A 14249-nucleotide genomic window follows, 5' to 3' on the forward strand; every position below is an offset into this window, starting at 1 on the left:
CGATAAAGCATGATCGTCTAGACGATTGAGGAGCAAGCGATGAGCATCTCATACCGAGTGATCAAGTAGCTAGTGACTATGTGATTAAGCATGCTGTCTTATATGATCGTTTAGTGTCGCGCTCACCATGCATCGAGTATCATATGCTCTATACGATCGTTTACCTTAAGTGTCTATGCGATCGAGTAGCCAATGCAACACGGCCAAGTAAACTCTTTACTCGATCGTTTAGCATCAGCCATGCAATCGTTTAGTAAATACTATATGATCGAGTAAAACTTTTCTACACGATCATTTAGTCAAATCTAAACGATCGTTTAGCCTAGGCTACATAATGCGACCAACCTTTGGTCTTCTTCCTCGAAGTGAACAGCATCTCCATGTGTCTTTGAAACTTCATCACGAACAACTCAAACAACCAAAAAAAACAAAACTTGAATACAAACTTGATTGCTAGTTAATTATGCCCACGCAGGGGCTCTTACAAATTAATACTTGAAATGTAAAGAAAACTTTAATACAGAGGCTTATCATCCTGAAACATCCAACAAACCATCCACAAACGCACTTAACACTTAAATGCATTGTAGAAAACACTTAAAACCCACAAGACTGTAAAATAAAGTTCAATACAACAATGGAATTTGGAATATCAGAACAACCTGGTTTTGATACCAATTAAAGAAACTCTAAATAGAGAACCAGTAAGCGGAAGCGGATCTTTCCAAAATCCATTGAAAAAGAACACAAAACATTATAGTCTAACAGAAGAGATTATGCATAAACAATAAATTACAAGCATGCTTCTTTAATTAAACATAAAGGATCGAGTATATGATACCTTTGAAGAACTCCTTCTTCTAGTATTCCCTTGATCAATCAGCAACGCATCCAAATAAGAGCTTGAACGCAACAATCAGAACAACCAACAACATGAACTGAAGAATCCTCGATCACCATCGAGTGCAACTTGATCCTTGACCCTCGAACGGAACAAGAACACCACCACAAGAGTTACCTTGGTATTCTCGGTGTGAGAATCCAAGAGTTATGGGCTCTATATGACTTTGGATAGAGGAATGAAGGAGGTATACGATCGAGTATGGGACAGAGGAAGGAAGTCTATCATGTAGACTTGATACTCGATCGTGAGAAGAAGAAGCCCATCGTATAGACTTGCTATTCAATCGTGTAGCAACGAGTAACTATTGTAGTAAACTCGGTACTTAATCGTTTTGTGCGATACTATCGTTTAGTAAAACTTTTTTACTCGATAGTTTTTCTTTTTGTGAAACGATATAATAATAAATCATCCTTTGATTTTGGAAAACCATTTTCCTTTTTATCTCAAGGTTACCATAAACCGTGCATAACCTCCTACTCAAGTCGGTTGTTAAAGAAAAAAAATTAATTATGATATAATTAATATATTATAAATAAATATAATAACTAACTTATCATCTTATATTTATAACTTATAGTTTCAATATTGCATCATATGCAACATATAAACCATAGTTCTTTTTCTCTTTTATGGCATTTAATATAAATCACATTTATATTAATTCTTCCAGTTAATAATGCATCAAATATATCATATCAATTATATCAAATATAATTGAATCAATTTAATTATATCACATATAATCAAATTTCCTCTTGTTAATTTGAACAATTCAAACTAACCAAAAATATGATTCTCAAATTGAACCCATTGAGCTACCAAGGAGACCTTATGGACCTGTAGCTTGAAGCTCCAACGGTACGTGAATAACTGACTAAACTCTTTAATCACGATATTCACCATCCGTTAATTACCCAGCACTCCACTAAAGACCGATAGTTGCACTCTTCACGATACGGATATATTTTTGTGTCTATACAACCAACCAATAGTGTGTTGACCCTTCACAAATCGCTCGTAAGTACAGTTAGACCATTTTACCATTTTGCCCCTATAGTTACATCTAACTCCTTAAATACCACTAGTTCCTCTAATGAACAATAAGTTATAGTCCTACTATGACTAAGTTCTCTCTTCCCAAGAGAGGGTGTGGCCACTATGTTCAGGACCCGGTATTTGCCTTTATGGGAACAATTTATCTATTTACCCCAGCTTCGAGGAAGGAGTGAATTTCATCTTGTGTAGCTGAGTTCCCAGCTCCCCAATCAGACGAATCCTCAAAATGGTAGGCTTGTTGAGTTGGCAATCTGGCCACTCTCACCCATACAAATCAAAGGACCGCCCTCATAGGCAGGAGTTCCCAGCTCACTCAGGATTAAGGTCATGTCACCTATGGTCATTCTAATGAAATGTAAGTCTTATTTATGAATGGTGTTATATAAAGAGACTAATCATTTTGTGGTCCGATCTTATACAAACTCTTTGTATAGGATACCTCACTCACATGTCTCCACATGAATGATTAGGATCTGACCATTTATAGCACTTTACAATACTGTAACATCTACAAAGCATGTCGTATCCGTAGTGTCACAAGGATAAGGTATCCCTCCTTTATCCATCTACTATAGACCATTTAGGTTATTACTTAAGACATGATCCACTTCTATATCTCCACATATATGCTTAAATTATATAAAATAACCTCGGATCTAAGTTTATTGGATTAAGTAAAAGCTTATAAAATAACTTTTGTTTTATTAATAACAATATGTTTACAGAATGTTTACAAACTACGATACTGCAGGAGATTTAGGACACCAATCCCAACAAAATTAAATTCCAAGGTTCACTTAAATAAAAAAAAATTCAAATCTTCTCCAAACAAAATCTAAATTAAAACCAAACCAATCAAATCATTCACTTATCAAAGTGTTGGCCTCAAAATAAAATAAAAAAATCCAATAATTTTAGAAAACTAATTTAAATTTAACTAAATTTCGGACATTACAAGAAGTATAGAGATCAAAATATTATTTTAATCTAAATAATAAAAAAGGGACAAATACCAATTTATGTCTTTAAATTTTGGGGATTGTATCAATTTTTAAACCCTAAACTAAGAATTGTATCAATTTAAACCTCAAATTTTAGAGATTATATCAATTTAAACCCTGAATTGATACATTTATAAAAGTTTAGGGTTTAAATTGGTTTAATATTAGTTTGAGATTTAAATTGATACAATCTCCAAATTCAGCCTTTAAATAATACAATTATTAGTTAGTTTAGGGTTTAAATTGATACATTTATAAAAGTTTAGAGTTAAATTATACCATATTAGTTTGGGATTTAAATTGATACAATCTCCAAATTTAGACTTTAAATAATACAACTATTGATTTATGATTTAAATTGATATTATACCCCAAGTTGAAAAAGTGTAAACTGATATTTGTCCAAAAAAGATAATAATAATTCAATTCAAAATTTCGTTTGGAATTTGTTTTGTTGAATTTTCTCAATCCTTCGTCCTTTTTAGTATAGACCACTAAAAATCCTTCCACCATTATCCTCAGCTTCAGCCACTTCCATCTGCTGAGCTCAACCCAAGCAACAATGGTGACAACTTCACTTTCTTCCGTACAATCCACCAATGTCTCTTCCACACCCTCCATCTCGCCGCTTTCCATATCTTGTCTATCTTCTTCTTCTTCAACATCATCTTCGTCTCTTTCTCTTCAATTATCCTCACTTCGGCCTACTCGCCTTCGCTCTTCCTCTATCTCTGCCCACCCCCATTTGACTCGAAGCCCTAAATTGAAGGTTCGGTTTCTGGGTTTTCGGATTTCTGAATTATAGTTGTTCTTCGTGTGTTTCGTTTTGTGATTTGAGCTTCTGTGTTTGTTAGGGGCTGAAGGTGAATTGTGCATCTGGGGAGCCGCTGAAGGTGATGATATCGGGTGCGCCGGCATCCGGTAAAGGAACTCAGTGTGAGTTGATAGTTCAGAAGGTAATCGGAATTCACATGAATAAACCGACAAGAAGGAAATCCTATCAGTTGCTAGAACATACTAAAAAATGCTTTGTTTTAGTATATGTATTCCGCAATGTGAACAATGAAAACTTAATGCTTGGGTTTTCCCTTAATTTGGAACAAACAAGTTAAAGTTGCACTGAGGATCTTGTTGTAGAATCTGAAGCAAATGGTAGTTCTAACTTGCATGTGCAATTTGTCTTCTAGTTAACCATGTTTTAGATCGATCTTTATTCACGTAGTCTAAAGCTTGTATGTTAGCTATATAAAATATTCAAATAAGATATTCCAATTTCAAGTAAATTAATTAACGAGAAAGTTATAAATTATGGCACGATCGATTTTATGATTTGTTAGACTTAAAAGTACAACCACCATTATGATTTGTTGACTTACAAAAATACAACCACCATTGAGTTGGTCCAGTGGTCAATAAGGACCATGTAATGTGATAATAAAGGGCTCGGAGGAAAGGAGTTTAAGTTGCCATGGTCATCTACTTAGTGTTGGGGGAAAGAACTCACACCTCTACCTAAAATTAAGTAGAAAATAACAGAAAATTTAAAATAAAGCAATAAAATAAGAAACACAAGAATTTAGGTGGAAAACTCCAAACCCAGTTTTATACTACTCTAAAACATAAGTAGTATAAAACTCAAAACTTTTATACTACTTACACTCTTTATTCTCATTCTCAAATTAGAGAATAAAAAAGAAAGTTTTAACTAGAATTAGCTCACCAAAGTTTAAAGTGTTTCCAACTGAGATAATTTGAAACCAAAGTCACAGGGTCTTTTTATAGTGTTGGTAGTCTATCACTTCCTTCTTTCTGCTGTGGGACAACCACTATTTCAATATTTTGCCAAGAACCCAGCACTTAGAATTTCATATCCTACAAGTGAGCGTGGCAACTAAATGCAGTGAGGTAAGCACATGCACTTTTTTTTCAGGCCAGGCTGTTGTGTTCTATCAGTGTTCCGTATTTGTGCCTTGGTCTGATTACGTTTGATTGATGACTGAGTTGTCTTGTTGAATTTCTGTTCTTTAGGTTGAAAATTATATTGCTGATAATGTTAGTGTTAGCACAAGCATGATATTTCCATATTCTCATATTTTGGTGGAGAGTAAAAGGTTGCAATTATTATTACGCAATAATGTTGGCATAATTCAAACTGGGTATTGAGAACTGAGATTATTAGCAATTCAGCAATTACTTATACAAGTACAGGAGAAAGGAGAGGAAAAAGGAAAATACTCGTTCAGAAAACTGGTTTATATCATTCTTAATTTATCTTAATGAAAATGTCAAAAAGCTATTCCACCGTAGTCCCTAAGTTTCTATATAGCATCAAATTTACTTCCTTGACTGATTTTTTTCTACTCATTCTTCAGTTTGGTCTCGTGCACATATCAACTGGTGACATATTAAGAGCAGAAATTTCAGCTGGGTCAGAAATTGGAAACAGAGCAAAAGAATTCATGAATTCTGGACGGCTAGTTCCTGATGAAATTGTAACTGCTGTAAGACGTGAATATAAGCTCTTTCTAGCTTAAGTGGACGTTTTTGTCTTTATGGTATTCATGATGTGAGCTTTTTTGGTTTATAGATGGTGACAACACGATTGTCATGTGACGATGCAACAGAAAAGGGATGGCTTTTAGATGGATATCCGCGGACCCTTTTGCAAGCGGAAAGTTTGCAGAAGTTGCAGATTAGACCAGATATTTATCTTATTTTAGAGGTATGTACTTCACGTACCAATCTCCATTTGTTGGGGCATCCATTTGATCATCATCATCATCATCATCATTTGAAATAATAATTAAACTAAATATCGAAGACTTCTAAATATTATCATCATCATCTTTATCAGGCTTGGTATTCCAATCATGGTATTCCAATCATGGTTCTATCTTAAAGTTAGGAGAGAATTTAGAACATGTGTATATCTATAGCTGCCCATTTATAATACTACTTGTGGATCTAACCATTGTACTTTTTGGTCATTTTTACAACCTGTCATTTAAATTGTGATACTACCTAGAAAGAGCATTTAAGATAACCTCTTAAAGCAAAATACATACCTTTTGATTTTTATCAACAATGTACTCTATCTGTATTTCAGTTTGATGCCTCATGGGCCTTGATTATAATAGGACCTGGAAACGTTCCTTCTCTCTCTCTCTCTTCTCACTGTGTATATGTGTGTTTATATTTTTCCCCTATTGGGGGGGGGGGGGGGGGGGGGGGGGGTGTTTGGTGTTGAATGCTTGTCCCAATAAAATTGTGAATTTGCCACAAGTGTATTTGAGGTGGATGTTTTATACGTTAATCACAATAGTTCGGCTCTCATTTTGAGCAAATGGAAACTTTGTGATCAGTATGCCAGTGAACATTTTGTTTTGGTGTTTAGATAACCGTTTCCGTATTTATGTTTTATTTTACATTTCTAATATTCAGGTTCCTGATGAAATTCTAATCGACAGATGCATTGGTCGAAGGCTTGACCCAGAGACAGGGAAGATTTATCATCTGAAATATTTTCCCCCAGAAACGGAGGAAATTAAAGGGAGACTTGTCATTCGGCCTGATGACAGTGAGGAAAAGGTTAGTTACTTCTAAGAAATTGTTTAAATGTTTCTAGAATGCGGTCCTGTGTGCTTGTTTTCGTATGTCTAAGTGACTGATCATGCACTCGTTTTAGGCATTCTAACATTTATTTGATGTGATTTCTGTTTAGGTGAAGCAGCGTTTGGAAATTTATAAGCGTAATGCAGAAGCAATAGCCCCAGTGTACTTAAATATTACAAAGAAGGTAGTTAATTGTGTGTGTGCTTGTCGTACTTATGCATGCCTGTGTCTTCTGTTTAATTTCAGCGTTTGTTTCCGAACTTTGTTTCTTCCATGCATATAAGTTTTAGTGATCTTTCTTAACAATCCTGTGAATACAGATTGATGGAAGCCGTCCTAAAGAAGAAATTTTTGAAGAAATATCATCATTGTTATCACAGATACAAACAGAAAAGGCTACAAAATCGGGTAATTCTTTGTGTTCTTTGGACTTCATTACATCTTTTACCAGATAATTGAGGAATCGTCTGCAGGGTAGCCTGTATTTACAATTTTATATTTAATGATATTCAGTCGACACTGATTCTTTGAAATGTTAATCTGATCTTACTCGGACATTTTTTCCTCATATGATAAGCCATTTATGGTCACATGTCTAAGCTAATTATTTGTACATTTATCAAATCGCACCCTACGTTTTCTGTGTATTAGGGAAATCAACCCTCGGATTCAAAAGTACTTCAACTCAGGTATGTCTGTATGATTAAGAATATGAAACTTGAAATGTTCAATATTTTCCGGAAATATGTGTTTGTTATAGACATCAAAATAAGATTCTCTCATTAGGGAAAAAAAATTATAAAAAACATATAAGCTTATATTTGATATCATAATAAGAATCTCTCTAACATAGATATATATGTGTACGTATTTATCTATTCTCTTTTTACAGGATAGCTGGAGAGGGATACCAACTAGATTGAATAACATTCCTCATTCTAGAGAAATCAGGAAATACTTTTACGATGATGTGCTTGAAGCCACCAAACGTGCTGTTCAAGGCGGTAGAACTAGATTAAAGGTTTCGTGTTAACCTTATTTTTATTCAGACAAGTTTATCTTCCTATGTTATAGATTTCGTCTTTGGATTCTTTTGAATGAAATATTAGAGATATGACTTATGTAGTAAAATTTGAGGTAATATCCTGCCCATAAGCTCTAAATGAGTCAATTCTGACGTTGCAATTTGACTTTACCGTTTTAGCCATAACAAGTTCATTGTTTCTTTGAATTATAGTTGGATCCTGTTATTTTTTCCATGTCTTGTAGTCTACAGTACTGAAATATATCTTTTCTGTGTTTCTGGTGGGTGGAGTTCAAGGGCTTGAATTGCATCGCATGCTTAACTGCAAGTTTAGCAATATGAAAGAAGTGGATGTATTTCATAAAATTGTGTGACTCTAGGACGGGAAGTCTTAAATGGTATACTTCGGCAAGTGCCAAACTATAGGAAATTGAAAGATGATATTGGACATCCATAAGTTGCAGATTTACCAGACTTTCACTTTGACATCAAAATGTATACCTTCAGAGGCTGATCATTTTTGTTTGTTTTGAATCTTTATCAACAGGTGGAGATTAATATTCCTGAGCTTAATCCTGAAATGGTAGGAAGCCTTCCTCCTGATTCCCCTAAAAATGATCTGAGTTAACCGCTTCTGCAATGCACAGGATGTTTATCGAATAGGTACACTTATGGAACTTATTCGGACCATTGCCCTTTCATTTGCTGATGATGGAAGACGTATCAAGGTAATTTCTCTGATTTCTCTCAAGACCAGAGTGCAGGTACCCACCATCTGATATTTTATCTCCAAGGTATGCATACAAGGATCCATGGGGGAAGGTGCACTTTCTGGAATGCCACTGCAGCTTGCTGGGACTCGGAGAATCTTAGAATACATGGACTGGGGAGACTATGGGGCTCTGGGGACCTTTGTCAAGATTGGTTCAATTGGTACTGAACTCAATATATGAAAGATTAGTTTATGCAGTTTAGTTTGCACCTGCACGTTAATCTCATAGGATTGGAGTGTGTGCTTTTGTGACCTTCATCAATGGAAAGGTAAGTCAAAACACAAGGACGATGACAAAATGATCTACAAAGAGGTCGGGTGGCTTCGACTCCGTTATTCATTTTCTATTCTAGGCTTCGTGATTCTCTCTCAATTCCATATTTCGTTCTCCCTCATCAGTTTCTTTTAGCTGTATTCCATCCATCATTTGAGTTGTGAAGGTTAGGAAAAATCTAAGATTTTTTCTGTTTTTAGAAGTATGGCGAAACTTTCTAAGTTCAACAGGAATAAAGCCATCAGTAGAACATAGGCATTCTGTCTTTGGTTTCGCTTAAACTCCCTTTCTTCCTCTTTGAGTTCTTTGGACAAACCTCCTTTATGTTTTTTTGATTCCAAGAGCCAGTAGAAAGAGGTCTCTTTTTGGTGAAATTCTAAAACTTGAGAAGCGTAGTAAGGGTAGTTTTTAATTCTTGTAGGCAAGAATCAACATGAATATGTAATGTGGAGGAGTTGTAAAGGAAAATCGTTGAGGGAACTATGTAGGAAGGCTGTGCCATATTTCTTGGTAAGTCCCTTTCTCAACAGAGTTTGAAAAGGGAGATTTCTTACCTCACCTTCTCTGAAAAGAGACAACTCGTGAAAATTTCGTGAAAATCAAGACCTTAAGGAGGTTAGAATTAAGCAGGTTCTTATTAAACTTGAACAATCCAGCTAAGAACCCAAAAAGACGTATGCATTTGAAGAAAATAACCAAATCTTTCACAGCCTCGTGAATTCCCTATGATTCAAAAGGTTTTTCAAGTCAAAGACTGCACAATGGATGGGATTCCAGGAGATCCTTTAGGATAAATTTTGTTGCAGAATCCTTTGTGTAAAGCCTCTCCAAGGAAACCCAGCTCTGTTATTTGGTTGTCATGATCTGAGGTTATCAAAAATGATGATACGATGGACCCATCTTTTAGGTACCCAAACACCAAAAATACTAGTAAACTAAAGAAATTATAATATAATATAAACTCTCGCCTGAATGATCCACATCCCCTAAGGTGCCAAACTTGTCCACTAATTGCTTGCCCATAATTGACTAATATACTACTAATCGTTCTCATATACCCCCTAACAAGTACTCTCACACTACCTCACTCTTCCCAACAAAAAATTTATGAAAGCAATTCTCTTCTCATTTATAAAGCCATTGCAGTAGTTAACCCATCCAACCGTTTGAAATACCCTGATGATCCAAGTGAGCAATTCAAAGAACAAACTGGAACTAAAATGTCCCGCGGAAACTATGAGCCAATTGAGAACTTTACCTTTAATATTCTTTAATGTATAAGGTCGTTACCTCATCCTTCTTTATAAGATTTTGTATTTGATATCGATTTTACACTATCTGGCCCAACTTAATGGTTAATGCACTGAGGCCGGGAGGGTCCCCCATCCCCGGCCCCGTGGGGAAATTCGCCCCATCCCTGCCATTGAAAGGCGGGGACGGGGGTGGGGATTCCCCGTCGGGGAAACGGGGTCCCCGCGGGCCCCATTCCCCGTTTCTCTGTGGAGATTCCCCTTTTTTTTCTTTTAATTTTTTAAGTTTGGGCTTGACTTTGGGCTTAAATTTAGAATTTATATATTCAATATTAGACTCACAACACTATAAGTCTATAGTATACATTATAAACATACATATAAATAAGTTATTTTATATATTATAAATATATAAAATCGGGGTCGGAGTCGAGGTGGGGATACCATCCCGGGACGGGGCCCCGAAAAATTTCCCTGGTTTGACCCCTGTCTGCCAACCCTACACACTATGGGTACATTAATTCAAATATTAATCAAGCCCGGTACATTAATTCAAATATTAATCAAGCCACTGCGGGATTTCATTCTGTTTGCAGAAGACTTGACTTTCAAATTGATTCATGCTCATTTTGAAATTGAAGGTGCAAAAGAAGTTGACCAGCAAGATGACATGTTTATCTTAGTAGCCCCTCAAAACGCTGTTGGAAATTGTATCATTGATGTAAGCGACACAATGGCATTCTCAACTCTATTTAATATGAAAATGGAACTCTTTGATTTAGTATGAAGCTTTGTAAACTGTAAAGATCACTTTGTTAAGTAAATGCAGGATATGAAAGCGATGACAGATGCAGCTGGCGACCGACCTGTTATTCTTGTAAATCCCAGGCTCAAGGTTTGTTTTAAGTGACCAAAATTAGAATCCATCAATTTTTGTTCATCTGTATTGGGATCTACATCGTACATTTGGTAATGAACTAGAAATTAGAATCCATCAGTACTTGTTCATTTATATTGGGATCATCTTGCCAAACAGTATATAAAGTGTTGGGTGATTAAGCTTTATTACTACCAATGATTTGTGAGCAAGAAGTCACTGGGGATCTAGGTGAATTGTAGCAGGCCATTTGAAACGTCACCTGAGGTTACGAAATAATGGGGAGAAAAAATAAGGCATGGTGTATCTGTTTTGAGCAGACATTCATTATGAGTTAGTTCATCGACCCTGCTACACCGTATTTTTTGATAGTGTAATTTGATAAACTTCTTTGAATTTTTCAGGACTTACCTGGTTCGAGTGGAATAATGCAAGTGAGTATTAAAAACATCGTTCGGAATGAGTTTTGAGCAGAATATATGTCTGATGATTCACATTCTTATTAGACAATGGGGCGTGAAAAAAGGCTGGAGTATGCAGCATCATTTGAAATCTGCTACTTCTTCCGGCTTCTCTATTATGCGGGAACACAGTATCCAATCATGGGGGCACTCAGGTAAAAATAAAAACAAAGTGTTCTTTTCTTTTCATTTCTTTCGAAAACAAGATGAGAGCATGAACCTGACAACTGCTGTAGCATAACTCGTGTGGAACACAAATGTATGCATTCCCAAAGAAAATGCGGGATCAGTTAGAATGTATTGAACCTGGTTAATGCAAAGATGTTCCCTATGATGTTCTTTCACATCAGGATTGATTTTGACCTATATATTAGGAGGTGGTTTTTTAAGGCTTCCTCATTGGAATCTACAATGGAAAGAAAAAAAATGACATTTACTAGCAGTATTCGAATTGATTTCCTCCCACTGTTTGTTTTTAGGATGTCTTACCCATATGGGTATGAACTCTACAAAAGGGTAGATGAACCTTCGGGAAAGGAAAGATATATTGAACTATCCAAGTATCCCAACAGGCCATCCACAGATGATATTAATGATGCTTTTCAAGGAATCAAAAGGTAAAATAGAAGAAAACGAAACTTTCATTCTTCACCTTTTTATTTACAAAATCTGTCGTCTGATTCAAATCTTCTGCTGTTCTTCGTTCGAAATTATTTTTGCAGAAACGAAGTGAAGAAATCGTCAGGAATATGGTAAGAACAATAACCCGCCAATCTCAAATTTACTAATAGCCTTTGTTGAGAAGGCCAAGTCACATTCAGTTTTTATGCAAAATCAGGGGCTTCCTAAGTGGAATCTTTTGAGCATATGATGAACAGTTGGGACAAGAGATCAGCTGCAAGCAAACAACACAAATTCATAGGCACAATCATGGACAGAGAATGAAAGCAAATTCTGTATGTATTTATACATTGACACAATAAAGGTACAGACAACTTCAAATTCTGAATGGCAAAGTATTACACTATATCATATCTAACTCCTAAATTTTAATACCCACACCCAAATGTAAATGCTATCTCATCTTTCTAAGGAAAACCCACACCAAGCCACCACCAACAAAGACCCACTACAATGAAACACTGAAACAGCTATATAGAAAACCCACCTATAAACCCTAATAGTTCTGAGTAATAGAAACCTAGAAGAACTGTCATGTTGCTTCACTTCAGCCAGCTCATCTGCTCGCAAACTCAAAACATCTTCCTGTTGAAAAAATAAAGGAAGATGCTGAGGTAAAACCGAACAATCACCATCAAAAGTAAGAACACACCAACATCAACATCGTATTCCATTCATCACTAAATTCTGGATAAACCAACCAAATCAAACCAATCTCCCAATCGTCCATCCCAAATCGTATAAGGACTGCTCATTTCTTTGACTTGAATCGACATGATCAGCCTAGATCAAGTCGCAGTAGCCGCCGAAGATCGCTTGTTGCAGTACCGTTCTTACCTAGAAAAGACGGCAAGGGCACTGAACTCGGAGGCGGCGAAGCGAAGAACGCACCCGATCCGGCATAGATACCATCAACAACCTTGAACTCCGTTAACACAACCTGCTTCTGCATCAAATCGGGGTCTGGACCCAACCGATCAGTGGATCCCAAAACCAAATCCACATCATCACCCTTCGATTCCAATCTCCTCTTACCACAAGAATCATTACCATCACCAACTCCTTGATCGGGAGTCAAAGTCTCTCCACGCTTCAGGATCTTAACCTGTCCCATAATCAAATTCTTCGATGAAATCTTCGCCAACGTAGACGGCTCTTCCGCCCGGCTCCGACCTCTATTGACTTGACGGTTAGCCTTGACTCCCACCGCTGCACTCCTCCTCCGTCTGCCGGAACAAGTCGTATCATCGTGATTGAAGTTAGGGTTTGTAGAAGAACTAGTACTACTAGGGTTAGAATTTCGCCGCGATTTCAACGGAGGCGATAGAACCAGACCTTGGTGGCGAAAGCCTTTACCAAGGCAGTCCTGCGGCGGAAGAATCACGGTTGCCATCGATTCAACCTCACAAAAGCCAGAACACGAAAAAAAAGGAAGAAAAAGATGAAGAGAGAGAATAAAAGGATGAAGAGAGACAAAAAAAATGTCGCCTTCTTTCTTCTACGGAGAATTTTAAGGGATGAATAATTGAGGATTGTAATGGGAGTTTATATAGAGATTTCGCGGGTGGGTTTTCACACGTACCACACGTGTGATCGTGAACCGCCTCATGGGGTATGACGTGGGTTACCCGTTGTTGATATAAAACATGTCACGGACGAATTTGATTGGTGGAGTTACATGATCGTTTTACTTGCTCCGTAATTTATGATATTTTCTTTTGGAAATTCCTTTTTCTAGGCGGCTTTCTTTCTTTCTTTTTTATTTGTATTTTTAACTTTCCAAAATGGTATATTTTAGAATGTAAATTTTTTTTTCCCTTTAGAACACTATTTTATTCTAATATTATACTAATATGAGAGAAAATCGCCCATTTTTTGATAAGGGAAAAATCACAATATTTATTTTTAGAATTTAAAATTTTAAAATATTATAATGTTTTTTATCCTTATTACTACTTTGTTGTTCATCTTTTTGCATTTTTTTTTTAGGTCAATAAAATGTGGGGGATGAGAATTGGCATTTTTTACCTTTTGGTTAAGAATAAGTTTACTTGTAAAGCTATGCATAGGTTGGCCACGTAATATTTGCCTTGATGACCGATATGGCTATATTACAAGGTGGGTAAATGATCCATCATACCTCAAATAAAAAAAATTACTTTTCTCTAAAATGTTGGTACTTCGAGTTTTACTTTCTTTATTAAACTTAGACATGGGTGATAATTGGTATGCACTTTTCATCTTGTAGTAGGAGGCTCGACTCCCCATTTTTGTAATTGTTGTATTAGAAAGGAAAAAAAATTCTATTTCCTTTTATTTTATCTTGAATTTTGTCTT

General features: G+C 36.1%; 2 protein-coding genes across 7 annotated transcripts; one reads left to right on the top strand and one right to left on the bottom strand.

Moving 5' to 3' along the window:
• The first annotated feature begins 3361 nt into the window (after window positions 1–3361).
• Window positions 3362–12258, top strand: LOC120079966 (adenylate kinase family protein). 6 transcript variants are annotated; one of them, XR_016530017.1, is made up of 20 exons: window positions 3362–3730; window positions 3816–3917; window positions 5334–5462; window positions 5549–5683; window positions 6403–6549; window positions 6683–6757; window positions 6894–6981; window positions 7225–7262; window positions 7466–7594; window positions 8145–8180; window positions 8245–8325; window positions 8392–8530; window positions 10490–10614; window positions 10723–10788; window positions 10930–11103; window positions 11175–11204; window positions 11277–11386; window positions 11711–11848; window positions 11954–11983; window positions 12070–12258. XR_016530017.1 is itself a non-coding variant. In XM_039034456.2 (19 exons), exons 1-19 carry the CDS (start codon window positions 3524–3526, stop codon window positions 12092–12094), a joined length of 1830 nt encoding a protein of 609 aa, XP_038890384.1. In that variant the 5' UTR covers window positions 3362–3523; the 3' UTR covers window positions 12095–12258. The 6 variants fall into 6 exon arrangements, 3 of the variants coding, with proteins under 3 accessions (XP_038890384.1, XP_038890385.1, XP_038890386.1); XR_016530018.1 differs by having other exon boundaries at window positions 10535–10614; XM_039034456.2 differs by lacking the exon at window positions 10930–11103.
• On the bottom strand, window positions 12174–13305 carry LOC120079968 (uncharacterized). The gene has a single exon (XM_039034459.2). The coding sequence runs from the start codon at window positions 13303–13305 to the stop codon at window positions 12691–12693; it is 615 nt and encodes a 204-aa protein (XP_038890387.1). The 3' UTR covers window positions 12174–12690.
• Window positions 13306–14249: the final 944 nt, after the last annotated feature.

Source organism: Benincasa hispida, chromosome 6 (genome assembly GCF_027475165.1).
Source record: "Benincasa hispida cultivar pf3 chromosome 6, pf3_genome.v1.1, whole genome shotgun sequence".
NCBI classification, from domain to species: Eukaryota; Viridiplantae; Streptophyta; class Magnoliopsida; order Cucurbitales; family Cucurbitaceae; genus Benincasa; species Benincasa hispida.